Source organism: Takifugu rubripes, chromosome 8, assembly GCF_901000725.2.
Source record: "Takifugu rubripes chromosome 8, fTakRub1.2, whole genome shotgun sequence".
Classification (NCBI taxonomy): domain Eukaryota; kingdom Metazoa; phylum Chordata; class Actinopteri; order Tetraodontiformes; family Tetraodontidae; genus Takifugu; species Takifugu rubripes.
Genome location: NC_042292.1, coordinates 11,067,900 through 11,093,472, shown reverse-complemented (window position 1 = coordinate 11,093,472; position 25,573 = coordinate 11,067,900). Strand labels below are relative to the sequence as shown.

Sequence of the window (25,573 nt, the reverse complement as noted above, 5' to 3'; positions counted from 1 at the left end):
TTCGCAAATCCTTCCTAACAATAAGTTATGCACAGCACCGGAAGTGGCTTTAACTGGGGCAAAAGAAAAAAAAAAGAAGCTCTTTTTGGCACAGACTGAGCATTAAGATTTTGTCTGAATCAAGCAGGTTGGTTGTTAGATATATAAGAGTATTGGATTCTTTTTATACAAGCATTCATTGCAAAAATTATATGCATAAACTACCAGTCAAAAGTTTGGACACATCTCATTTAACAGCTCTTTTTTTACATGATCGACGGCGTGGATACTATGAGGGAACACTTATGGATTTAAGTGTTAAAGAAAACCCCCTCAAAGCTAAGGGTGGCTACTTTGAGGACTAAAATATAAAATATTTTATTTTTGGTATTTGTTATTTCATCAACTTTCTTTGTAGTTTTGATACGATGTATTTACAATGCGGAAATTAGCAAAACACTAAACAGTATAAACAGGAACAGTAATTTTAACTGATGAAAATGACAATATTGGCTCTTGTTTGTACCACATTTTGACAAGAAAACGAAAGTCAGAATGAATCGCCTGATAACAGTGACGTTTGGGATACTTTATTTTTCACTCAACTCTTTTTACCAGTTCTATGCAGTTGTTCTCTACTGGAGTTTTATTTTTAAAACCGGAAGTAAGATAAACGACAGGAAAACGATCGATTTTTGTAGCTTGATGGAAGCCGGTGAAGGTATATATACCCAAGATCAGGTCCAGCGCTGCTGGTCCACGCTGGTTGCGCTCAGAAGAGGTACAGATCAATTACATTTAACATTCCTTTAAAAAAAATAATAAAATAAAATCCTGCAGCGTGTCGGGAATCATGGCCAAGCCTCTGACAGACCAGGAAAAAAGGAAGCAGATCTCCGTGCGGGGACTGGCCGGACTCGAAAACGTCGCGGACCTGAAGACAAATTTCAACCGTCATCTCCACTTCACTCTGGTGAAAGATCGCAATGTGGCCACCAAACGGGATTACTACTTCGCTCTGGCCAACACGGTCCGGGACCACCTGGTGGGCCGCTGGATCCGGACACAGCAGCATTATTATGAGAAGGACCCGAAAGTAAGAAAAGTGATGCCGCAGGATTCTCTCACGTCCACAGCTGATCGGGTTTGGGGGGGGGGGGGGGGGGGTGCACTCTGCAGCGGTATGCAGCACGCACACACACGCACACCCCTCCCTCCCCGAATTACCACTTCCTATTTAAATTGTGATATCACTTTGTTTGTTTGGTACGTTCCAATGAAACAACCTTCAACCGGGATCAGACGAACCGAATTTGCCTCTGGCCCAGTCTGGCTGATCTCACCGTGATCCCGACCGTTACATAATGTGCCCGCGCATCCATCCATCAAGCGAGCGCGACCTGACGCGCCGTGCGCCACTCAGAGGGCCGCCCCTCGGCCTTCGACTGGTTTCTTATTTCCTGTTTTTTACCCCCCCTAAATATTTGTGTGAAAATATAGCTGCTGCGTTAAAGTCGCACAGTGCGCGGAGACGCAACTGGTTGTTGGGGGTATTACATAACACCCTCCATCCTGCCCTGGTCGCCATGATATCACAAAATGGCTACACGGTGCATGGATGCACCCAGCCACTCATTTGATGGAATTTATCTAATTAAAACGTCAACAGCTCTAAAATTCAGACCCCACAGCCTGACTATAAAGGCTCTTCTGTTCTCTTAAAACAAGTTTTTCCTTTGATCTCTTTTTAACTCCTGGTTGATAACCAGCATTTTCCAAAAATATCAACTTTCCTGCGGATTGTGGAACGACATGGTTGATATTTGTAGGCTGCCTTTCTTCCACACCCTCACAACAGCCACCAATAATAGGGGTTGTTTCCACTTAAATCATCCCTTATGTTTGTTTAGCACACATACATGCTTGAGTATTGTGGTCCCCCTGTACCAGCCGGGTCCAGCTCAAGGTTTCCTCCTGGTAAAATGGAAGATTTGTCCTGCTGTTGCTTGGTCGGGGGGTCGGAGGGTCGACCGTCTGGATTGTAACACACTTTGCATAAACGGAGGTGAATTGAATGAATAATACAGGTTGTCTTCTCGGTTTTGTCCTGCAGAGGGTGTATTACCTCTCCCTTGAGTTCTACATGGGCCGGACTCTTCAGAACACCATGGTTAACCTGGCACTGGAAAACGCCTGCGATGAAGCCACATACCAGGTGATGCAAACCGGAAGTCGCTCCTGCTTCTCTGAACCTTTCTTGTAATTATCATACAAGGAGGCTCCAGCAGGTGGCGCCCTAGGCCACCTCCTCTGATGCCCATGGGGAGAGCTGGCTCTGCCTGTCCTCATCATTTCTCCACCATTTTCTGCTCGTGTCCTCTCCAGCTAGGGCTGGACATGGAGGAGCTGCAGGACATGGAGGAAGATGCCGGCCTTGGCAACGGCGGTCTGGGCCGCCTGGCCGGTGAGCTCGCACCCGCAGTCCCGCTCCATCGACCATGAGATTTATATCGATGTCTCGTCTCACGTTTTGTCCTCCCTCTTCCCTCAGCTTGCTTTTTGGACTCCATGGCCTCTCTGGGCCTCGCTGCTTATGGATATGGGATACGATACGAATTTGGCATTTTCAACCAGAAGATCGTCAGTGGCTGGCAGGTGTGTCGACCGGATGGACCCGACTGTGGATCCATGACGGTTTTTTGGCCATAGATTAGTGACAATACTATGCAAAAATCCTCAGATATTAAAATGAATGGAAATAGTGATGCCCATAAAGGCCAAATCTAACTTTAGTCCATTTTCCACATGAAAAAAAATTAATTGTTAACCTGGGATTTTTTGAAGAAACCTGATTTTTATTTAAAAGTATAATTTATTTATGTAGCTTTCCACCAGGGGTCCAGGGACTCCTTTCAAAAGTATTCAGTAGGGAGTTTGAGGCTCAAAATGAGTTTTTAATAACAAAAAAAAATTCTGGGATATTAAGGTGCAGTGGAAAAGCAAACTGCACAGTTTACCTGGGTTTTTTCACCAAGATAAATTAGGTCGCTCTGGTAATAAATGTTCCTACAAATGCTGGTGGAAAGGGCCATATGTGTGGACACTAAGTCAATATTTCAGTTCAAAAGTCAGAGTTTGAAACAGACGGGAGTATGTGGGAGCTCCTACCGGTGCCTGTTTCCACAGGTGGAGGAAGCCGACGATTGGCTGCGCTATGGCAACCCCTGGGAGAAGGCTCGCCCCGAGTACATGCGGCCTGTCCACTTCTACGGCCGCGTGGAATACACAGATGAAGGAGTCAAGTGGGTCGACACCCAGGTTAGATAAAGGATGCTTTAGTTATTCAAATCAAAACCCACCATCTGTCACATGATAACTTGACTGCGGCCCAGGTGGTGTTGGCTCTCCCTTACGACACCCCAGTTCCTGGCTACCGAAACAACATTGTCAACACCATGAGGCTTTGGTCCGCGAAGGCGCCGTGTGACTTCAACCTGAAAGACTGTAAGTGCCGTCTCCTGCGCTGCTGAGCCGCGATCGTGCCGCAGAAACGCATGTTTAATCGCTGCTGCTTGGCCACAGTTAACGTGGGCGGATACATCCAGGCTGTGCTGGACCGAAACCTAGCCGAGAACATCTCCAGGGTTCTCTACCCCAACGACAACGTGAGTGGAGCTGTGTTTCACCCTCTGCAGTTTTATATTGATCGTTCGGTTTAACATTTCTTAACAACTAACACGTTTAACTGCTGAGACATCGATTAATGACACTGAATTATACCAAATATTGTGTTCCTGGGTGGACGGTTGAGACATTTAAGGTCGCAAATTATTTAAAAAAACCCACTCAGAATATAGGATAAAATGGGAGTGTTGGGCAATATTTTAAAAATTGTTTATTTATTGTTTCTTTTTTAAATTTTTTTTTTTTTTTAACTACAGTGGGGATCAGTTAGTCGTATTAATAAATGCTGATGTATCTCTGGAACAGCCAGAAGTGTAAATAGGAATTTGCTTGCGTTCTGAAATCCTAAATATTGTTTAATGTTTTATTTATGGTGCAGTTCTTTGAGGGGAAGGAGCTCCGTTTGAAACAGGAGTACTTTGTTGTGGCTGCAACTCTTCAGGACATCATCCGCAGATTTAAGGCCTCCAAGTTTGGCTCCACGGATTTTGTGCGACTGGACCTTTCTACGCTGCCCGACAAGGTTGGAGACCTCAAATTCCTCCCAAAAATCTACCGGTAGTTGAAGTCAATTGCTAATTCACGTCAAAAATCTGGCTGCAGCAGTTTAGATCAACTGGAGGCTCCTCAATAAACTACAGAAGTCCAACCTGCAAGTAACAAATGCATCATTTTGAGAATGTCTTCTCCTAATCTTGTCCATGTTTGCATTGGAGGCCAAATAAATGCCGACCTGAGTTTACCAGAGGTGTTTTAAGGTCCTCCAGGTTGAAATAAGTATTTTCTCTGAAGTACAACTTCTTTACAATCAAAGTTTATGCCTGGTTCCACTTCCTCATGAAAAGTGTGATGGATTTCTCCATGACTAAACCTTGAGGATGAGGAGGAAACAATTAACATAGAGAACTTTAATCTGGTCTCTGTGACACGATCCCTGTGTAACCAGAGAGATTGTTCACATACCGGTCCTCCAAGCGCTGGATCGAAGCCCGAGTTCGCGTCTTGGGCGCCCTCCTGTGGTCACATGTTTGTATTCATAATGTAATAATAATACCGTAGTTGTTTTCAAGGATATTTATAATAATAATAGCAAGTCCCTCGTCAGCCTAATAAATGTAGTCTTGGAGCAGTTCTATGACTGTTGACCTTCCAGTCAGTTTTTCGGGGGGATTTATCCATAAATCCTGATTTTATACTGTTAAATGATTTGACAATATGTGTCACCCAGTACTGTTTAATGCTCCAGTTAAGGTATAAAAGGTTCCCCACCAGGTTAACATGGGTGCACAGTTGGGTTGATACAAGCTCATGACCACGCACATTGCAGCCACCTCAGGCTTACAACAGACGCACAGATGTTTCCAGATGTTGTTTCAAATCTCGGTGCTCGTCCGCAGGTGGCCATCCAGCTGAATGACACCCATCCCGCTCTAGCAATCCCTGAACTGATGCGGATCCTTGTGGACACAGAGAAGCTCAGCTGGGAAAAGGTCTGTGTTTGATGTGTTGCCTCTCATCCAAAGCTGCCATGAGGCTGCGCTACAGACGTCTGCTGTCTCTCCCAGCATAACTGGACCCTCTCCTTTCATTTCCAGGCCTGGGACATTGTGGTGCGGACCTGTGCATACACCAATCACACCGTCCTCCCTGAGGCGCTGGAGCGCTGGCCCATTGACCTCTTCAAGACCCTGCTGCCCCGTCATTTGGACATCATCTATGAGATAAACAGGAGGCACCTTGAGGTACAATCTGCCCCCCGTTTATGTTGCTATATTTATTCCATTTATCTAATAAGTCCGAGCCAGGATTTCCACAGCGTGTGTGGATGCTGCCGGGAAAGCGTTCCGAACCTCATTGGTTTGTCCCTCCAGCGCATCAGCAAGCTCTACCCTGGAGATAACGACCGTCTGCGCCGAATGTCCCTGATCGAGGAAGGCGACGCTAAGAAAATCAACATGGCTCATCTGTGCATCGTGGGGTCTCACGCCGTCAACGGAGTGGCTCGCATCCACTCTGAAATCATCAAGAAGACTGTGTAAGACGACCTCAACGCCCCCCCAAAGTTACAAAACCCTCGAGCCTCGCTGACGTCACACTGATGATGATGATGATGATCAGAGATTGTCCTGTTATCGCGCAGGTTCAAAGATTTCTATGAGGCCGACCCCCAGAAGTTTCAGAACAAGACCAACGGCATCACTCCCCGGCGCTGGCTGGTCATGTGCAACCCTGGCCTGGCAGAGGCCATCGCAGAGGTGCGTCTGCGCCCCAGAGTTACCACGATTTCGCCTTTTTAGCTACGACGGGGAGCAAAATGAGAGTAACAGTGCTCAGAATCTGAAGGTATTTATGTTGTGACTGCACCCGGCTACTAGAACATGGTTCTCCAAAATAATTAGGGCTCTTTAACCAAACACAACCGAGGATTGGAATTAGAGGCTGAAGCACACGTCTGAATTCCGTTTCTAAAGGTTGCAACAATCAACAATAGCACTTGTCCCTCACGCTGCTCTTAAAAAAAAATTGCTCACTTACAGGAGGTCTTATGAGAGGATGTTGAAAATCTCCCTGCAGGTCTCCTACTGTCCATAAATGCCCAGAGAAACAAACTCAAACCGCGTTAAAGTGTTCCAGCCACTCAGGACCGGGGTTCTGCTCCGGTTAAAGCTGGTAAAGGGGCGGAGCCAGACAGCTCTCTTATGCTTTGAGACTCTTTCGCCATAGAGAGTTTCTTAGCCATAAATTTGTCTCCAAAGACAGAAGGAAGCTCCAATAAACATTTGCGTTCCCTCCACCATGTACCTGTTGCTGCATAAGCATCCCAACCAAATCAATTATACTCTGATATTCTGATATTCTGTCCTTTGGATCATTTCCACAGTGACTGGGCAGCGACCTTGAAATTGAGTAAACTGTGAGATGTTCTCCATTTTTGATCCCAACTGTAGATGATCATTGAGTAGAATAGGCCTTATTGATAATAAAACTCCCCCGAAAAATGTATTTGATATGCTAATGATTGTTTTGCTAACCACACATCCGTAGAGGATTGGTGAGGACTACATCTGCGACCTGGACCAACTGAAGGGGCTTCTGAACTTTGTGGACGATGATGTCTTCATTCGAGATGTCGCCAAAGTCAAACAAGTGAGCGATTGAAATGACCATCAGAGTCGTTTATGACTGTAGGGTTCGAGACCATTTCCGTAACGTTCCACCATTGACGCCCCCTCCCAGGAGAACAAGATGAAGTTTGCTGCCTATCTGGAGGAGCACTACAAGGTGAAGATCAACCCCAGCTCCCTATTTGATGTCCAGGTGAAGAGGATCCACGAGTACAAGAGGCAGCTGCTCAACTGTCTGCACATCATCACGCTGTACAACCGTAGGTGTCCGATGGTTTCTTTACATATTTCACTTGTATCTTAAGGTAAATATATTCCATCCTTTTACAAAAGGAATCAAGAAGGAACCCAAAAAATCGTGGACCCCCAGAACCATCATGATTGGTGGAAAAGTAAGTAACACTGGCATTGAACATACTTACATGTATCATTAATATGGGATCCAGCAGAGGAGTCAAACCCCATCGCCATCGCTGTGATCCAGCCTGGTTTTCCGTCCTGCCATGCAGGAAACGCCTCACTGAGGGGAGCAGGATCCCAGGTGAAGCGCTGACTACATGGTAGGACAGAAGACCTGGCTGGATTATGGCCCTTGAGGACTGGGCTTGGATGTGGAAGTTCAACTTCATGAGAAAAGATGGCTTTCAACCGCAATAATATGACATAAATGACGAGAGTTAAAACAGGCATTCCCAGTCATGCACACTCAGAGACTGTTTCCAGAAAGTTCCATTGTAAACAACAATATTAAGCGATTAAAGTTCATCCCACACTGGAGAGAAGACTCATTGCGTAACATCTCTCCGTGTTTCCAGGCAGCTCCTGGTTACCACACCGCCAAGATGATCATCAAGCTGATCACATCCATTGGAGATGTTGTCAATAATGACCCCGTTGTCGGGGACAACCTAAAAGTTATCTTCCTGGAGAACTATAGAGTCACTCTGGCTGAGAAGGGTAAGACTCTGCAAAGTGGGGTGCTTCATGTTTGCTCTTCTTTTTGAATGGCCTGATGTTTTTATGTTTCTTGATGATGAAAATTAGTGTTCTAAAGAATAATTACATCATATTAGATATATAACTTTCAGCCCCTTCAGCGGTTGGAAGGATAAAACAGAATCACTGGGTAGGTGTGGATTAATCCTGATTATGAATCTTGAAGATAAGCGACAGATGTCAAACTTTGAGTTTGAATATTTTCCTCATATACTGGAACTCATTTTCCCTTAATAAACAATGTAAAATGGACTGATGATGGGATGGATTAAGGGTTTTCCCTCTCCCTGTCTGCAGTCATTCCTGCTGCTGACCTGTCTGAGCAGATCTCCACAGCAGGCACCGAAGCCTCTGGAACTGGGAACATGAAGTTCATGCTGAATGGGGCCCTCACCATCGGCACCATGGACGGAGCCAACGTGGAGATGGCGGAGGAAGCCGGAGAGGAGAACCTCTTCATCTTCGGCATGAGGGTGGAGGATGTGGAGGCTCTAGACAAGAAGGGGTGAGCACTGCCTGCGTGAACCTCCTGTACACACGCAGAAATCACCACTGCATCAGGTCCATGTTAAGATTTTAATGAGACTGACAGAACTGTGACAGTAATTAAACAATAACAGCAGTAAATCATAGCACAAATGGTTATAAAGGGCCTCTTTCGTATTGTTTCTATGGATTCCAGATGAAGCATAACAAGAACTAAGGACTAATTGGCCTATTTTCTGGTCCTCAGTTATGATGCTTTGTCCTACTACAACCGCATCCCTGAGCTGAAAGAGGCCATGGACCAGATATCTGGAGGCTCGTTCAGCCCGAACCAGCCCGACCTCTTCAAGGACCTTGTCAACTTGCTGATGCACCACGACAGGTCGGAGTGCGATCGTTTGGTTGCTGAGGAGTCTGAGAGAAGCATCATTTTTGATCGCGTCACGTGATGAAATCTTCAATTTCTCAATTTTGCCACAGGTTCAAGGTGTTTGCAGATTATGAAGATTACATCAGCTGTCAGGAGAAAGTTAACGCTCTCTACAAGGTCAGTGTCTTGAAATAAAACTTCAACGTAAGTTCTGCTCTTTTTCAGTATTACCCAGAATGCATTTCCCTGTCAACTGCAAGTTGCTTTTTGCTTATTCTTAATGAAAAACCTAATAAAATAAACAAATAAAAAGATGGTATTGCTCAGCTACAATTGACATATTTAAAAACTTCAACTTTTCAACTCTTTTCAACAAACATTTGTGAATCAAGAGCATATATTTCACACAATAGGACATCAAATTGCGTTTTCACAAGCAGCTGATTATAAAAGCAAAAATGGTAAATAAGACTTAAATCTTATATTAGTCTAAATAATATTTTAGAATAATTCTAAATTTAATAATTAGTTATTTTGTTATTTTTCCATTTCTTTTTCATCTGCCCTAAAACTTTCTGAGGCACTCTGGCGCCCCCTGGTGGCAACAGCCTCCACCTTAGAAACCACTCCATTACTTTAATGCATGCCTTAAACGTCTCCTCTTAACAGAACCCTAAAGAGTGGACCAAGAAAGTGATCCGCAACATTGCTGGCTGCGGAAAATTCTCCAGCGATCGTACCATCTCCCAGTACGCCAAGGAGATCTGGGGTGTGGAACCCAGCTTGGAGAAAATCGCCGCCCCAGATGATCTTCAATAAACAGACGTGCCTCTTCTGCCTTACTGCAGCTTTTGTCCATCCACTGAAGGAAAGGAGTGTAGCATTTCCAGTGTGCACCGTGGCGTAGCTCCTCTGTATTGTAGATTCTAACCGATTCCGAATGTGTATTCCCACTATGTAACCTAAATGCAGCAAATTCCTATTTTTATGACTAGAAGCTTCATTGCTGGGTTAAAAAAATCATCCCAGACAAAGGTTAGATTCACCTTTCTAATCATGGAATTTTTTTTCAGTGGAAAATTGTGTTAATACTAAAACCCAGCAGAGGCTTAACTGGGGTCAAACTGAGTTTGGGGGCATTTTCTGCCGATTTTCTCCGCGTTTACTGTCTTTAGCAACAACTAGGCCTTTTTTAAAAAGGCGTCGTGTCTTCCAGGTGACAGTTTTCCAGACTAGATTCAAACCCAAAGCTACACTTCCATTATGTCTGAGCCAGTGTGACGACACCCAGCAAATGAGATGTTTTGAAAGCATTTTTAGCGCTGATATTAAAACCAGGATGAGAGGCTGTTTATTGCCGCGGCCTCATTGCAGCACTGTGCCTGGATGGTATCTGAAGGAAGCCATATCTCCTCATTCACTGCAGATTTACATTTAAGTTTATATTTAATATATTCTACAAACTATACAATATTTCCCAAGTGTTACGTCAGTGTTTTATGGTATTTGAAGGATATTTCCATCCATAACTTTATCCTTGTCGATGCCAGCGCTTCATCTTGCACGTGCTATATATGTCTGTGTGACCTGTCTGAAAAGTGTGCAATCTCTGTGACGCTACATGTGTGTGTCATGTAGAACAAGTCCATAAGGTGTAACCACATGCTGAAGTGACTGTGTTGATGCTGTGTCGCTACCTTGAGTTGTGGTAGAACGAAAAACCTGCCTGTGTCATTCAAAGATTTTGTCATTAGTCCGTCAATAAATGTTAAAATGACCTCATCTGATGTTTGCTTGTCCTGCCGAGACCTATAGAAATATTATATTTATTTAGTTTCCAAAGGTAATTTCTTTACACAAACAAGGCGTGATACTATTTGAAAATAAAATATATTAAACTTTCACATCGTACCAGCAGAGGGCGCTGTGTGTATGGAAGGTGTATTAAACAGCAATGAGTAAATCAGTAGTGAAAAAAAATTACATTTATTAGTTTGCTCTTACAGATCATATATAAATGCCTTAATAATACTGAGATACTGTCAAAATTTTGAAGAAAAATAATATTCACGCTAAAAAGTCAGTAGAGGTGTCGCAATTTTTCCTCAGGATTCACACAAATGCTGGAATAGCAGCAAAACAACTAATAAATATAAATTCAACATCTGACGTCAATTTGATGAGTTTTTTTTTTTATAAAACAAGGATTAGATGTTAATTGTATAAAGGGCTTTTGAGTCCAGAAAGATGGCTTCAGAGTAATTCACTGACAAAATGTGTATTAATATCAGTTTGTTTATGCCTGGTCTTCCACCTCTGGGAGATGATTTATTTTATGACTGTTTTCCAATTTGTTTTCCAGCCACAGCCTCAGGAATCATCTGAAGACAAAGGCATTGTTTTTAAATGTAAATGCATCGTGTATGTTAAATAATCATTTTGTGCTGTTTCAACTGTTTCAAGGCTTTAAATCAACTAGCTAACATGAGCTTGCCAGAAATGCTAGAGTAGGTTTGTCCCTCTCTTCCTCACTGACGGGGCCGATAAACATGATGAACATGAAGTTTGACAATAATGGACGAGCGTGAACATGTAAGACAGCAGCCCGACAAACCTACAGAGCATTTATCAGTGTGGATATTCCCTAGATGATAATGTCATAAAGGTGCACAATGGGCATCAGTTCTAATTTCTGGTGTTGCCTTCATGTGGTTTGTTTATTTTGCTGTAACACTCATCTTTAAATTCACTTCACTTCAGTTGTTCATCAGCATCGGGGGGCCATCCTCCCCGACCCCTGCGGGCCATATAAAGCCCCGTTGCCATTGTGTTCTCCCTTTTCTCCAGCTGATCCCCAGTTCTTCACACCTTGGAATGGACTGCGTCACGTATGGTAAGATAATTGGCCAGCTCCCTCCGTACCTATGAGGATGTAGTGATGTGGGTGATCGAGGTTTCTTTTAAATTTTCTAGATTTTAAATTTAGATCATTTAAAATTTTTAGATTTTTTTTCAAATTGTTTTCCCAATTTTTCTAAAAATTATTTTAGACCTCTGTCTGTCTGTCTGTCTGTCTGTCTGTCTGTCTGTCTGTCTGTCTGTCTGAATGCCCTTTCTCATACAACCCTCTGGTAATATTAGATCATTTAGTTGTAATTATTCTATAATTATTCTACAATCTAATATATTATAATTATATCAATGTTGATGGCTGGATAAAAAAAAAGTGACAGCCCAGCTTTTATTGTATGTATTCAGCTAGTTGGTATGTGTTGATGTCGTCCCAGGGCTGGACCTCTTGGAGGTGCCACCACTCACCCCAACCAGTAAGGAAGTCATTAGCCAGGCAGTGAAGACCAGTTTTGCAGGTTTTGCCCAGGAGAGGATCCTTCATCACTTCCCAAAAGGTAATACCTCCGTTAACCACAGGCAGAAGATACATTTGGGATTTTGAAGGGAGAAACCTTCACTGGGGCTGTTTTGCTGAATGTATACGTTGTACATTTGCATTTATGCAGATCCCACATTGTGGTCTGAGTGGGAGGTGAATTACTGGCTGGACTGGTGTCAGAGTGAGTTCGGTCTTCACTCCTTGGATTCAGAGCTGAGATGCCTGCAGGGACGTGACCTGTGCGCCTTGGACAAAGACGCCTTCCTGGCCCTGATTTCTGACTGCACGGCGGGAGAAATTCTCTGGGAGCATCTGGAGGACATGAGGAAAGGTCAGATGAAATGCAGCTTATTTCATTGTGAAAACCACAGATTCCAGCGTGGAATTTGAAGGCTTGACCGGTGGTGCTCTCTGCACACTCTTCCTGAGCCAAAGGCTTCCTGGCTGAGTTACTGTCATTCCCAGTTGCTGTAATACCACCAACAGTAGAGAGCAGAATATGTAGCATCAAGAAATGTAGCGTTGGAGAGATTTATGTGCACAGGTACAACCTATGATGCTGAACCAGCTGAGCCACCTGTTCTTTGGCAAATGTCTGTAGAAGCAGTCTGCAGGCTGAGGTGTGTGATTTTATAAACCATAGAAGTGATGGGAATACCTGAATTTAATGATTTGAAGGGCTGAACTTTGTAAGAAAACTAGGACCCTCCTGCTAAAGAAGCTAAAAAGTATAGAGAAATCATCAGTTAATCATCAAGCAGCCTCTATAATACTACGTATTATTAGTAAATATCAGTAAATATTAGTGAATTTCTGCGTTCCACTGTGTTTCAGACTGTGTTAATGAACAATCGGACAAACACAGTTACTATGATCTGTGCCATCCCATTGCAAGGCCAGAGCTGCAACCTCTGGAAGCCACAACAGCCCAGCACGAGATGTTCTATAGCACAGAGGATCTCAGCAGGAACCGCCATACTCTGCTGCAGGAACCAAGAAGGGAAGGAGGTACTGTAGAGGTGCTTTTTCCACTACACAGTCCATCGAGTCTTAACAATAGAGAAAAGGTCATGATATATAAAAAGTGTGACTCTCGTCACCCAACAGCAGTAGGAATAGTAATATTTATAGTACCGGTAATAGTACCTGCTCAGCCCCGGTACCTCGAGCCTCCAAACTGTGCCGTCAAGTCGCACTGAGTAGGGAATAGTGGGAAAGCAGCATTAGCTATACAGCTATTGAATTCATAATATGTTTTATGTCTTTTTTGGACGCTGGGTCTCAGAAGAATCAGGTTCATCACTCTTGTTTACAGGGAACCTTTCCCCCAGGCCCATGGGCCGTTCGTTGGGCCTGGTACTTGACAGAGTGCCAGATGTTGTGTATCAGGCACAGCCAGAACTGTGTTGTAGTGCTGCACCTTGATGTTTTGGGGGTCAATGAGGTACCACCTGAATGGGCGCAGCACCTCTGGGACTTTGTTGTAAACCCATGCGTTGGATGGGGCTGTGCAGCATGTTGGGAGGGGTCTCGGGCAGTGCTGTTTCAGCAGTGTTGTCGGGGGTTTGGTTTGTTTTTGTGGTCAAACGTATGTTTTAATTGTATTTATGACAATATTAAGAGTTGGTCTAATGGGTCACGCTGTCGAAGACCCCCAGCAGAAGTGAGCAGAGAAAGAAATTCACTTGAAAACGTTCACCGTGAAAGTATTTTACATGTTGCGGCCTTGCACCGTAGCCATCAATCCTCAATATCTGCTGTCCGCTGTTGCAGAGAGGGAGACCGATATTCCCCACAGTGACCCGATCGACAGCTCTCTATCCTGGACCACTCCATTCCAGGCTATGGAGCCAGTGACAGAGATCACGCCCGAAGGTGTCTTCACGTTCCCGCACTCGCACTCGCACAGGAGTTTCAAAGAATATGTAGGCAACCAAAGCACACTGGGCAGAGCTGTGATACCAGCAGCTATCCTCGCTGGTTACACTGGTACGTGATACTGGAAACAACAAGATAAGGTTGGCACATTTCACAACGGTTTATATATTTGTCGCTGTGTCTTAAATAGGTAGCGGTCCCATTCAACTCTGGCAGTTTCTGTTGGAGCTCCTCACAGACCGAAGCTGTCAGTCATGTATAAGCTGGACAGGAGATGGTTGGGAGTTTAAGCTGATGGACCCCGATGAGGTATATAATACAGTAGAGGCGCTCCTGGTAAATACTGGGGCAGAAACTTCACTGGGTCAATTCCTTTATTGAGCCGCCAAAAGCAAATATTATAATTAATATTAGGCCCCCATAAAAGTTCCTGTTAATGGTGATTCAGGGGAGGTTCCTGCCATGAAGACACACACCAACTGCCCTGTAAAATTGCCCTGACGTTTCTGCAGTGAAAATGCACCTAAAGATTGTTGAAGCAATAGAGGGTGTATCACTCAGACAGATTTAAGTACATGACGTTCTATGTGCAGCATATTCTAGCTTTAAATTAGCCTCATGCAGCTAGCACTCTTTGAATACTCGCACTATCTCCAGGTGGCTCTGCTGTGGGGACGAAGGAAGAACAAGCCTAAAATGAACTACGAGAAGCTGAGCCGGGGTCTGCGATACTACTACGACAAGAACATTATCCGTAAAACAGTCGGGAAACGTTACGTATACCGCTTTGTCTGCAACCTACAGGATCTGCTTGGATATGAGCCCGGAGAGCTGCATGCCATGTTGGACATTACCAACAGCAGTTCCTGAACAGACATAATGGAACAGACAGAAGACAGTTTTTTTTAGAAGCCAGTTTATTAAAGGCTATAACCTGTATTTGTATCCTGTATTTTTGAATAAAAGAAAACCATCTGTATGCAAAGGTGCGTGTGTGCTCTGCATACTCTGTGATGAAGAAACAACGAAACATTCAAAGAGTCATGTGTTTCTGTTTCTGTAGATCTATTCTATTCTATTCTATTCTATTCTATTCTATTCTATTCTATTCTATTCTATTCTATTGTTTCATAACAAAAACAAGAGCTGAGATTCCTAATGGTCCCAACACATGAAGATGTTTCACTAGTGTGTTTTTAACATGCGTTAACCATTTTTTTTCCAAGTGTTGGAACCCTCCACTACTCAAAATTTGGAAGATCTTCTGGTAGCAGTCAGGAGGTGGCAGGATACTTTCAACAGCCGAGGTACCCTTGAGCAAAGTACCGAACCCCCAAATGCTCAAATAGGCCCCTGCCACTCATTCAGGGTGTACCCTGGCTTCCCCCACCTGCAGCTGGTATAGGCTCCAGCACCCTCCCAAGAAAGAAAGAAAGAAAAGAGAAACTGATTAATTAGATGCAGATAAATTGATCAGGCATAACATTATGTCCACTTGTATTGGGATGTATTGGACAATAGATCAACAGTTTTCACTTAAAGTTGATTTGTCTGTGAAGGTTTTCAGTCATCCAGGTGATGGTAATCCGGTGGAATCTTAGCAATTTAGGACTGTTTTTATTTCTTGAAGACGTTTCACCTGCAATCTAAGAGGCTTCACCAGTTCTGGACTGAACTGATGAAGCCTCCTGCTAAGATTCAACTACCAGAATTTAAGGTGATTTGTTATGAACGGAAAAAATTGGCAAGTGGAACTTTGATAAGGGCCAAATTGTGTTTAAAGCATCCCTTATGGGATGGTTCCAGTTTGCAAAACATGTAAAACATGATCCAAGAAACGTTGTTCTGACATGCCCCACCTCTCGAGGTTTTGTGGCAAACTATGTGTAACGCCACCGCCCGCTACGTACGGGACCGCTAACATGCTGCCAGACACCACAGCACATCTTCAGGGGTCTAGCGAAGTCCCTCACTGGTCGGGTCTATTGTTGCCAAGTGTTTTGGCAACAATATCAGGCAGGAGGTCATAATGTTATGTCTGTATCGCGACATCTAATCAGAAAGACACCTTTGGTTGGAGGTAGCAACACAGGGGTGCAGAATCCCTGCCAGGGGCTGTTTTAGCAGAGACCAGGTGGATGGTTGGACTAATGGAACCTAATTGAAGCATTTGCTCATGCTCAGCTGAATTTTCAACCTCAGTACATACGGCTCCCGTTGGATGGGAGCAGTCGTCTCCTGTGGTGAAATCAAGTGGTCTAATATCCCCCAAACCCAGGCGAGGGTTTATTGATGCATTGTCCTCTGGTGCCTGGTAGAATAAAGGATTAATTTCTGCTTCTGCTGATCCGAATCCATCCAACCCTCATTTCATATGCAAGGCAAGTTTATGATGTCTACACTGAAACAAACAAAAACAATTTGGATCAGTTGTTTTCCTTTTTTCTCTCAAAACACGTGGTTCACATTTTCATGATCTCGGTTCGACCAAAAAACTGTAGATATCTTCATTTTTCTTTTGTTTACTCCTCTTTTTGGAAAATGTGCTCGATGTCATATAAATAACAATGTCAGCGTCTCTTCACTGAAAAGACTCGCGCTCACGCCCAACACACACTCGGACGATGACACCCTCTCCCCACACTCCGCTTCCATTAGCAGACCTTGGGATGGTAAGTGGTGGAAGTAATCTCCACGCATGATGCTCCCGCTCTGTTTTTATCGCCAGTTCACACATGGATAAAAGAGCATCCATCTATCCATACACGCGCCGTACCTGCGCCCACGTATGCTGCGTTGTCCCCTTATGGGCTTTTGTGTCACACATTTTGGAACAAATAACCTCAGCAAACGGTGTTGGACAAACATTTATTGATTAAGGTTTGTTTAAATCATAAAGACGAGGTACTGAAGGTACCAACAGTGATCAGACTGCGGAGGAAATTTAGGCGATTACTTTAATTCAGCAAATTAGTATTTTTTTTCCCCATTCCAACTTGACAACAAAGTGTATATAACATAATAAACACACACACAGATATCTAGATAACAAAAATCTTGAGATACAAGATGCCCAAACCTTCGTAGACTAAATACTCATTTAAAAAGATGGACCGTTTATTTATTTATCTTTCAAGATCATTAACTTTTATGTAAAATTGTTCAAGTAACAACTTCTTTTTGCTGGACATGCACAAGAATATTCTATAATTCTATATTCTACCATTCCAATTATATTCTATATGGTAATTAACCATCTAATATTATTCTTGCTAGAATTGCAGACTTTGAACCTTACCATGGCTAATCCTCTCTTATGTAGAATTGTTTTTTTAGTTTGTGCCTCTGGAACCAGCGATATCAAAAAGGTAAACAGGAAGAGCAGAGTGACACGCACAAGATAGGGAAAAACCTGGAAAGACTAGAAGATCCTCAATGGCCCAAAGTGTGTTAACCTGTTTAGTGGCTTCTATATCTGTAACGTAGAATACTTTGAAAAAATTAGTAAAATATGCAAAATTTACCGAATAAATAGAACTATAAACTCTGTCATAGATGAAAGTTTTAAGTAACAGATTTATTCAGCATCACTTTGAGACAATATGCTTTCTGTTGGAGCGATTTAATGCAAATGAAAAAAAACCTGTTTTAACGATCTAAAGAGTGTAAGATTCCGAGTCTGTTGAGAAGGAAAGAAGTGTGCATGACCTGCAAGGAAGTGGTTTTCCCTATTTTAAAATATCTATTTTGTATTGCTTGGAAGATGGAAGAGGAAATTTGTAGTATTTCAGTAATGAACGATATATTGACCTTTTGGGAAAGAAAGTACTCAAACAACCGTCAAAATACATCATAAAGAGGTTTAATAATAGCAACAGAGTGATCTACTGCATGGTGATTTCCAGAGGAATTTCACTTGTATGCTTGTTCCATATCAGATATACATAATTTGTTGAGGTGGAAATAATGTGGATGTCATTGCGCATTTTGTTTGTCCCATTGTTCTGGTGTGAGGGTCTTCTGTTCGAAAGCGTGGATCTCTTTCATCTCCTCAGCTAGACATGTGTTCACCATTCTGTTAACATACAGCTCAGTTAGTCATAGGAATAAGCTACACACAAGAACTGTTATATTGCACCAACTCGTCTTCCTTTTAAAGTTTAGAAGCAAAGTAAAAATGATAAATCTCTGGCATTGAACATAGATTGTAAGACACAATGTTCTGTGCATCTAAGTCTTTAAAATGTGCTGTGTCACATAAAAAAGGTAATCTACTACCTTGCTGCCACAGTATTTACTATACTAAAACTATTTTTGTGGAAATAATTTCATAAAAATAAAATGCACACTAAGCACAGATTATTGGAAGCATTAGTAGAAAAGAATACCTGTGTCTCTGCAACAGTGGTTTTCCCTGAAATTGAGGTGACACTACCAGGACTTTGAAGCTTGTAGTGCATCTGTTGTTGGTCGTATCTTCCACATCCTGAAGACGAGGAGAACAAATCAATCATTCAAAAGTCTTATACATTCTACTAACAAAATATCCAACTGAGCTGATACTGATACATTTGTTAGTATCTAATGCGATGCATAGACAGAAAGGCTAGATTGATGCTTCTAAATTTAAAAAAAGGGTAAGTATATTACGCCAATATTCATTTTCTGAGCAGTGGATAATGTACTGGTGGAACATTTGCAATTAGATTATCTCAAATGTACCACGTGAACAGCTCCAAGGTCCTTGGTCAACTTTTCCCGAATGTGTTCCGCTGTTACAGTCATGTCTACAAGTCCCAAAATATAAATAACGTTTTAAATTTTACTTAAACACAATAATCAATATTCTTCTTCTCTTATTCTTTCTCTTCCTCCTCTTTTTCTTTTTCTTCACGGGGTAGCAAACGATACGTACCAAGGCGCATTATCGCCACCTATTGCGTGGAAATTTGAACATGCGTCAACGCTCAAAAAAATAAAATTAAATAAGAAATAAAATAAAAAAAATCAAGTAATTAATTGAGGTACAATTGAAGGTAGTTAATGACTCAATCTGTTTGGACCTGAGTTTGTCAATAAATAAATAGATAAAATTAGGGCTCAAATGTTTTTTATTCAGTTAAATTAAATGAAGCTAAGTTAATCAAATACAGTATGTATTTATCTTTTTTCGGGGGTTGCTAGGTTTCGTTGAAATAAGATTGAATAAGGATAAAGGCTAAAGAAAGGATATAATATCTAATATGTCCAAATATTCTGAAGGCACTTCTGTGGACGGCAATACGCATGACGTCATTACCAAGCGCAAGACCCCCAAGACAAGCTTACAATTCAAATATAACTATCTCTAACCTACTAATATGGTGCGGGTTTTTTCAGAATTTCTGCAAATTTTCGAAAGTAAATGTAACCCTAATCGTAATTCCGCAGTGCTTTAACTATTTATCTTGTCATTGTAGTGTTTTTACTCTTTGTTTACTGTCTTTGACATTAACCGATATGTACTCATTGATGTCGTTATATATGGATTTTAATGACGTTTTTATTTAGTGTTTTTTGGCTCAATACGAAAACGGTTTGTTTTCTAATAATTATGGTTGTCGTAGTTGAAAGTTTCTTCGGGGTGTACATGCTGTACTGCACCAATCCAAAATATAAGGGCCGTATTTACATCGGCTTTACTGTGAACCCAGAGCGCAGGATCAAGCAGCACAACGCTGGACGACACAAGGGGGGAGCCAAAAGGACAAGTGGAAGGGGACCATGGTATCATATATGTCAAATAAAGTACCGAGTCCTACCCGGTGCTGTATAGTGGCATTCATTCTATGCATCCCTTTTCTGTTGCCAGGGAGATGCTCCTTATTATCCATGGCTTTCCATCAGATATTGCGGCCCTAAGGGTAAGTCTGAAATAACTTAATGGTTTCTGTGAAGTATTTTATCAAATGTAATATATTTGTGAGTAATAGATTAACCAAAAGTTTCTATGACGTGTCACAATTTTGCAATATTCAGCAGACTGCATGATTGTTTAGTGTAGAAAAAGACATTAGAATTTCTTTCAGGCATTTTTACATTTAATTTGGGGCAACTGTATTATAGATAGAAAGATGACCTCAAGTGAAATATTTTTTATACAACAGTATACAAAATAGTGGGAATTTTGAAATTTAAGAAAGTGTAGCAAGTAAACAATGTCTGAGGAAGGAGACTTTAGTTCTACTATTAAATTATTACTATTGACATTTGCACAATAATGTGAAAATGTGTCTAGAAATACAGTAAATTGTTTTTAACTACAAATTACAATATAGAATACATGTTTGTGTTTTATTGTCTTTTTTGACTTTATGTATATGTATTATGTCTATATCACCCATTACTGATATGTAATGCAGCTTTAAGGGTAATACTAATATATAATTTCAAGAATTTTACAAGATTTGTTTATGCCTGGTTGTAATTAATTTTGATTTTCTTTTTTGTGTTGGATAGTTTGAATGGGCATGGCAGCACCCCCACTCCTCAAGGCACCTCTCCCATGTCTGTAAGCGCTCCAGGAAGGAGTCGAGCCTACAGTTCCACTGGCGCGTTGTCTCTAATATGCTACTGGTGGCTCCGTGGAACAGGCAGCCACTAACAACCCGTTGGTTGAAACAGGAGTTCATGATGGACTTTGAGCCCAACCTGCAGCCTCCAATGCACATTCCAATTGCTTTAGGGAGTGTGACAGCAAAAAAGTCACAGCAAGTGGATTTGTCGTCGGAGCAGGGGGAACTCCTCAAGTGCTTCCTTTGTAAAGGTTTGATTAAGGTGAGAACCTGTGCAGGACACCTTGAGCCTCACACTTATGTGTTTAGGAATGTTTAAACATAAACCCAGTCACCTAAATTCGGCTGTGTGAAGAAGTTCCTCGTCACGACAAGTTTAAGCCCTTCAAATAAAACTAAAATAAATCCCATCTTTGACGTGGACATAAAATGTCAAACCAACTCATTCAAATTCATGTCTGATTATACAGCTTTCAAAATGGGATGAACTGACAGCCAAACAAATCAATGTGTTTTCTTCTAGGGGCCAGAGAAGCTCAGCTGTTTCCACCCATCCTGTAACATGTGCAGTCATGTGATCTGCCTTGCCAGACGTTTCCTGAAGTCGGCGCCGTCCCACCTCTTGCCAGTGGAGGGTGAATGCCCATCATGTTATAAAGCTTTGCTCTGGGGGACTCTTATCCGCCGTAAAAATGGCTGCTTTGGAGACCTGGAGGCGACCGTGCCGTCATCATACAGTGTAAGATATACAACCCAATGTGCTTTGTGAAGTTATATTGTCCCTTAATTGCAAAATGACATCAACTGTTTGCTCTCAAGTGGGCCAGGCTGCTAAAATAACAGCTCAGCGATAACTTCAAATGTATCTCTTGCATTTCTGTACCAGACTGTAACTGTGTTTTCTTCTCTCCTGTAGACAGACTGGACGGATGAACTTCAGATATGAGCCGTCAGCCTGAGCATGAGTTTTTGTTTTTACAAAAACTTTTATGATTATTTTTCTGGAGTGCACATTTTACTTGATGTCTTAATATATATTTAATAAACTTAATTCATTTTTCAACATATATATTTTTTTTGGGGGGGGGACTCTGGACCTCCCACTGGGCCACGGGTTCAGCTGCCATATTCTCATAACCAAAACAGCAGCGGAGTGCGTCAGACCCAACTCTGAACGACCCTGACTCCAACCCAATCGAGCATTTCTGGAAACATCTGGAAATCGACATCGACATTCCCTCCATCTAGCTTGAGAGGATCTGCAGGGAATGTTTTCAACTCCAGGCAAGCAAAGCTTGGACCTCAGAACACTGGAAGCTGTAAAATGCTGCTAAAAAGCGCTCGAACTTTTTTTTTTTATCGAGTGCTGCCGTTAGTCGGTGTTCGTTGGTGGTAATTTACATTATTAAAGCTAAACCGATCGTCTGGGTCATCATGTGACATTGGGTGTGAACGATTGTGAAACTTCCTTAAACACCACAAACATTATCTTTGAGGAACGAGGAGAAGAATCACATTAGGAAATCTCTGAAAAGGTGTAGACTCCAAATCGGACCGAACCCTTCGCATCACCTCTGCATTACCCCCTGAGTTACAGGAGTCAATAAACAATGAAGTCATTAAAAATGAAGATTTCCAGACTTTAGGTTGATGCTTGTGAGCATGCATACCCAGAAATCTCTGGGTTGTATTCTCAGTGTTTTCTCCAGATAAAGCAGTTATTGGTGAAGTTTCAGGCTGATGCTCATACTTTATAAACCAGTGTTTGTATTCCAATAAAGATCTTGTTCTATATTTTATTATTTGGAAAGATAAACACCATTTTGTGTCAACATGATACAAACCTGTATTAATAAGCAAGAAGAATCGAGGACTTTATGCAAAAGAACTGCAGAGTTCAAGCTTTTGGGACAATTTTCACATACCATCATCTCATACTCTGTAATATATATTGTATATATATATATATATATATATATATATATAGAGTATATATATATATATATATAAAAAAAAAATCTGATTAGTATAATTTTGTGCAGTAGTAAACATGTAGCAATACATTTGTCTTTTACATTTGTCCACTTGAGGGTTGGGCCGGCTCTGCTTGTACCGTGATCACCGGCTGAAAGGGAAGAATAATAAGAAAGAATATGAATAGTCACGGGCTGCTGTAAATGCTTTCAAAGGCAAAAAATATATATATACAGAGACTACAGACACTAATTTTACGGCGTCTGACAGCAGTTTATTAGAGAATCCCTAAGATGGATCCGTCTTAGGTGACAGCATTCAAACAGTGATAATGGTTAATAATGGTTTACCATTTTGGGAGCTGGTGCACAGCAGTGGACCACCTTGCAGCAGTAGGCCGCCAGGGTGACAGCGATGGCCATCAGCGTCACCTGAATGATCACACTCTCTGCAAAGAAATGGCTCTGTGTCTTCTGCAAGTAAAGAAGATGCAGAAAGGATATTTGGACCAATCATATGAAAAGAGCTTTTTGCCGGGGCAACACAAGACATCCGTAGTGTTAAAAGTGTAAACGGCATGTGACATAAAGAAAATTCAAACATCTCATATTCAGTTGGGTTTATTTAATGCAACTCCAGCTACAAATGACGTTAGGTTAAGAAAAAAACTCACCTCGATGTTGGAACAGGCTGTACCATAGTACAAAGTGAAGTTTTCATGGCGATTCCAAGTCCAGCAGTACGATGGCGTGATATCACTTTTCACCATGGATAAGATAAAGTTGAAAATCGAGGCACAGCAGGCTACAATTTGCATCCCTAAACAAGCCCTTAACTGAGACAAGGACAAAAGATGCATTTTAACTGTTTGTTTCTTTAAAATGTTAAACTTAAAAGTTTGACCATGCACTGTATATAAATCCTAAATGTAAGATGCAGGGAATGATCTATTTTGCAGGTTTGCTTGGTACAAGCCCTCCATTGATGCCTACGAATGATATATTACATATACAGACAACTGCAGTCACTTTATGTTCATTTAATGTTAATCAAATTGACGCCGATGAGCTGCTCAATCGATACTAAACCATTAGCCATGCTTGATTACACAAAATATTTTGGATTTCAGACCCTTTATTGTCCCTGGATTTTGCTACTTCATACAAATTGATGGATTGCATTTATCAGATTAAACCAATAATAACTTTAAGCAGAATGATGACAAGAATCATGTGTAAAGGAGGGAAACAATGACGAACACGGCTGTCTCCAACTCCTGAGAGAGATGTATTTATTATAATTCTAATAATAATAATGTTGCTGCCTCATGTCAAATCAGAATACTCACGGTTGGTTGATGTAGGTTCTGTGCTGCTATAGCCACACTTCCAGCTATTACCACCTGTTATAACAAAAGAAAATTGTATTTGCATTATGGAATGGTAACACTTAAACACACAATATAAAAAAATATGTTTTCCCTCCATTGATTTCAGATCTACCCCATATTATATATAATTATTATTTTGAGTTAATAGACAAACATCACACAATAATTTTACAAAACAAGTTTCTGGATTTCCAAATAATCTAAATGTATGTGTTCATACCACTGTGGGCAACAATCACAAAGTGCATTCTATAAAAAGTTTTTTTAAGTATATTTTTGCCATCAAGACATATACAAATTGCAAATTAATCACACGTGTATACGCGCATATGTGAGTATAATGGCACCCAAAGAGTGTGGACACACCTACAGTCACACAACAATAATATAGGCTAATAGGGACAAGCATTTTGGAATGTCTTAAAACGAGAGGTGACAATTTAGTTCCACCAAGTATTTAAGTTTGCTTGATTGCCTTACCAGTGAAGACGAAATGAAGAAAGGGATATCAGTCCCCATAGAGCTCAGATCTTTGGCCAGAAACACGCTCACACAGATGATCTGAAAGGCACTCAGGCCAATCTGAGTAATCTGGAATAGCAGAGACAAGTCTCAAAGGGACGGCAAGTTTCAGCATTGTCATTGAGTCGGATGGATGGATGGATGGATGGATGGATGGATGGATGGATGGATGGATAGATAGATACCCACTCCCAGAGCTTTGGGTTCAGCCTCCAGGTACTTCTTTTTCCTGTCGGTATTCTTCTGGAACGTAATTGCCACCAGAGGGTTCTGGACCGCCGTGGTTGCTTCCTCCATGATGACTGACTCATCTGTGGCGGCCCCACATTGTTATGAATTTTAAGTTATATATTCACAGAAAGACAAAACAAAATTTAGACGGAGGGGGGAAGGGGGGTTTGGGATGCAGGAAGTGAGATTCACGCCCTGTCGCTACACATCTGGATCTCGTTTGGAAAAATAAATCAATGAAAATAAATACGAATGTCAATCTCAATCGCATATTTTCGACGATCTTTACCAACATTTATAAGAACACATCGAGTTGAATAATACCTGCCATCGCGTCGACTTCGACAAAGGATGTTTTAATGCGTGTTTTCTTCCTTTCTCTTAATTCCGTTATCCCCCGTGACCGCAGCTTTTAGCTGTAAATTTCGCAACGGCTTCGCGAATGTGTCCTGCCTCCTGTAATACGATTCCAGATGTTTTGGGGTTGGACAAGGGCCGACTGGTAAACTTGCTGGATTTAAACGCGTTTTAATAAAAGGCCAAAATATTAGTTTGCAACGATTTAACAGAAAAAAGAAGTCTAAAAGGGGGTCAAATGAAATGACTAACAGATTCGAACTTTAGCTCCAACACAACTTCTTATGAAATCTTTAGAATTCCCGAAAGGAGATAAACATATTACAGCAGGTCGCCTGTTGAACTGCGACTACAAAAAATGCATTACTTGTGTTTTCATAAGGTTTTTCCTTCTATGTACAGACTTCGAGTGCTGGTGGAGCTTTATTTGGTCGTTGTTTTTATTGGACCTTCTAAGTTCCGATGCTGTAACTTATTTTGTTGTCAGGAGACACATTTCTGTATTGAGGCCAAACGCACTGTGGAACACTCGTATTTGCAGTCTGGAGTAACTTAATCCAATAAAGTCTACATTTTTGTACATCTCTGCTTTTCAATTTCGAATTTTGCACCTATTTAAAAGTTTAAGTTGGTCGC

The 25,573-nt window shown here is 41.7% G+C and overlaps 5 protein-coding genes across 10 annotated transcripts; 3 read left to right on the top strand and 2 right to left on the bottom strand.

Moving 5' to 3' along the window:
• The first annotated feature begins 646 nt into the window (after nt 1-646).
• Nucleotides 647-10,422, top strand: LOC101075522 (glycogen phosphorylase, muscle associated). 2 transcript variants are annotated; one of them, XM_029840569.1, is made up of 21 exons: nt 647-760; nt 820-1,075; nt 2,093-2,194; nt 2,365-2,443; nt 2,531-2,634; nt 3,166-3,297; nt 3,372-3,483; nt 3,562-3,644; nt 4,043-4,186; nt 5,061-5,153; nt 5,259-5,405; nt 5,535-5,698; nt 5,804-5,918; nt 6,709-6,810; nt 6,901-7,048; nt 7,122-7,180; nt 7,604-7,745; nt 8,082-8,289; nt 8,518-8,652; nt 8,751-8,817; nt 9,310-9,459. In XM_029840569.1, exons 2-21 carry the CDS (start codon nt 833-835, stop codon nt 9,457-9,459), a joined length of 2,529 nt encoding a protein of 842 aa, XP_029696429.1. In that variant the 5' UTR covers nt 647-760; nt 820-832. The 2 variants fall into 2 exon arrangements, with proteins under 2 accessions (XP_029696429.1, XP_003966843.1); XM_003966794.3 differs by lacking the exon at nt 647-760 and having other exon boundaries at nt 833-1,075; nt 9,310-10,422.
• Nucleotides 10,423-11,463: 1,041 nt separating this feature from the next.
• Nucleotides 11,464-14,890, top strand: LOC101061720 (protein C-ets-1-like). Its single transcript, XM_029841051.1, has 7 exons — nt 11,464-11,533; nt 11,928-12,047; nt 12,159-12,362; nt 12,866-13,039; nt 13,805-14,020; nt 14,100-14,218; nt 14,567-14,890. Exons 1-7 carry the CDS (start codon nt 11,515-11,517, stop codon nt 14,777-14,779), a joined length of 1,065 nt encoding a protein of 354 aa, XP_029696911.1. The 5' UTR covers nt 11,464-11,514; the 3' UTR covers nt 14,780-14,890.
• A 2,863-nt stretch (nt 14,891-17,753) lies between these two features.
• On the bottom strand, nt 17,754-18,826 carry zgc:112271 (bolA-like protein 2). The gene is made up of 3 exons (XM_003966795.3): nt 18,632-18,826; nt 18,298-18,395; nt 17,754-17,984 (listed from the first exon to the last, which is right to left on the bottom strand). Exons 1-3 carry the CDS (start codon nt 18,692-18,694, stop codon nt 17,885-17,887), a joined length of 261 nt encoding a protein of 86 aa, XP_003966844.1. The 5' UTR covers nt 18,695-18,826; the 3' UTR covers nt 17,754-17,884.
• A 358-nt stretch (nt 18,827-19,184) lies between these two features.
• On the top strand, nt 19,185-22,257 carry slx1b (SLX1 homolog B, structure-specific endonuclease subunit). 5 transcript variants are annotated; one of them, XM_011606581.2, is made up of 6 exons: nt 19,185-19,272; nt 19,516-19,675; nt 19,761-19,812; nt 20,408-20,725; nt 20,987-21,202; nt 21,384-22,257. In XM_011606581.2, the coding sequence occupies exons 2-6, from the start codon at nt 19,539-19,541 to the stop codon at nt 21,420-21,422; spliced, it is 762 nt and encodes a 253-aa protein (XP_011604883.1). In that variant the 5' UTR covers nt 19,185-19,272; nt 19,516-19,538; the 3' UTR covers nt 21,423-22,257. The 5 variants fall into 5 exon arrangements, with proteins under 5 accessions (XP_011604883.1, XP_029696256.1, XP_011604881.1 ...); XM_029840397.1 differs by having other exon boundaries at nt 19,227-19,309; nt 19,603-19,675; XM_011606580.2 differs by having other exon boundaries at nt 19,244-19,309.
• Nucleotides 22,246-25,240, bottom strand: LOC101062177 (uncharacterized). Its single transcript, XM_011606582.2, has 7 exons — nt 24,905-25,240; nt 24,539-24,660; nt 24,308-24,418; nt 23,786-23,839; nt 23,111-23,272; nt 22,788-22,910; nt 22,246-22,588 (listed from the first exon to the last, which is right to left on the bottom strand). Exons 1-7 carry the CDS (start codon nt 24,909-24,911, stop codon nt 22,535-22,537), a joined length of 633 nt encoding a protein of 210 aa, XP_011604884.1. The 5' UTR covers nt 24,912-25,240; the 3' UTR covers nt 22,246-22,534.
• Nucleotides 25,241-25,573: the final 333 nt, after the last annotated feature.

Excerpts from the sequence above, each read along its gene's own strand:
- LOC101062177 (XM_011606582.2), bottom strand. Across the intron at positions 23,840-24,307 it reads TCTTCATTTCGTCTTCACTG|GTGGTAATAGCTGGAAGTGT; the intron begins GTAAGGCAATCA and ends TTGTTATAACAG. Across the intron at positions 22,911-23,110 it reads CAGCCTGTTCCAACATCGAG|AAGACACAGAGCCATTTCTT; the intron begins GTGAGTTTTTTT and ends CTTTACTTGCAG.
- LOC101061720 (XM_029841051.1), top strand. Across the intron at positions 12,363-12,865 it reads TCTGGAGGACATGAGGAAAG|ACTGTGTTAATGAACAATCG; the intron begins GTCAGATGAAAT and ends ACTGTGTTTCAG. Across the intron at positions 13,040-13,804 it reads GGAACCAAGAAGGGAAGGAG|AGAGGGAGACCGATATTCCC; the intron begins GTACTGTAGAGG and ends CCGCTGTTGCAG.
- slx1b (XM_029840396.1), top strand. The coding sequence starts at position 19,443 with ATGACGTTTTTATTTAGTGTTTTTTGGCTCAATACGAAAACGGTTTGT. Across the intron at positions 19,813-20,407 it reads CAGATATTGCGGCCCTAAGG|TTTGAATGGGCATGGCAGCA; the intron begins GTAAGTCTGAAA and ends TGTGTTGGATAG. Across the intron at positions 21,203-21,383 it reads CCGTGCCGTCATCATACAGT|ACTGGACGGATGAACTTCAG; the intron begins GTAAGATATACA and ends TCCTGTAGACAG.
- LOC101075522 (XM_003966794.3), top strand. The coding sequence starts at position 833 with ATGGCCAAGCCTCTGACAGACCAGGAAAAAAGGAAGCAGATCTCCGTG. Across the intron at positions 3,645-4,042 it reads TTCTCTACCCCAACGACAAC|TTCTTTGAGGGGAAGGAGCT; the intron begins GTGAGTGGAGCT and ends TTTATGGTGCAG. Across the intron at positions 8,653-8,750 it reads TTGCTGATGCACCACGACAG|GTTCAAGGTGTTTGCAGATT; the intron begins GTCGGAGTGCGA and ends ATTTTGCCACAG.
- zgc:112271 (XM_003966795.3), bottom strand. The coding sequence starts at position 18,694 with ATGACTGTAACAGCGGAACACATTCGGGAAAAGTTGACCAAGGACCTT. Across the intron at positions 18,396-18,631 it reads ACCTTGGAGCTGTTCACGTG|GATGTGGAAGATACGACCAA; the intron begins GTACATTTGAGA and ends CCTCGTCTTCAG. Across the intron at positions 17,985-18,297 it reads CCACTGTTGCAGAGACACAG|AATGGTGAACACATGTCTAG; the intron begins GTATTCTTTTCT and ends GTATGTTAACAG.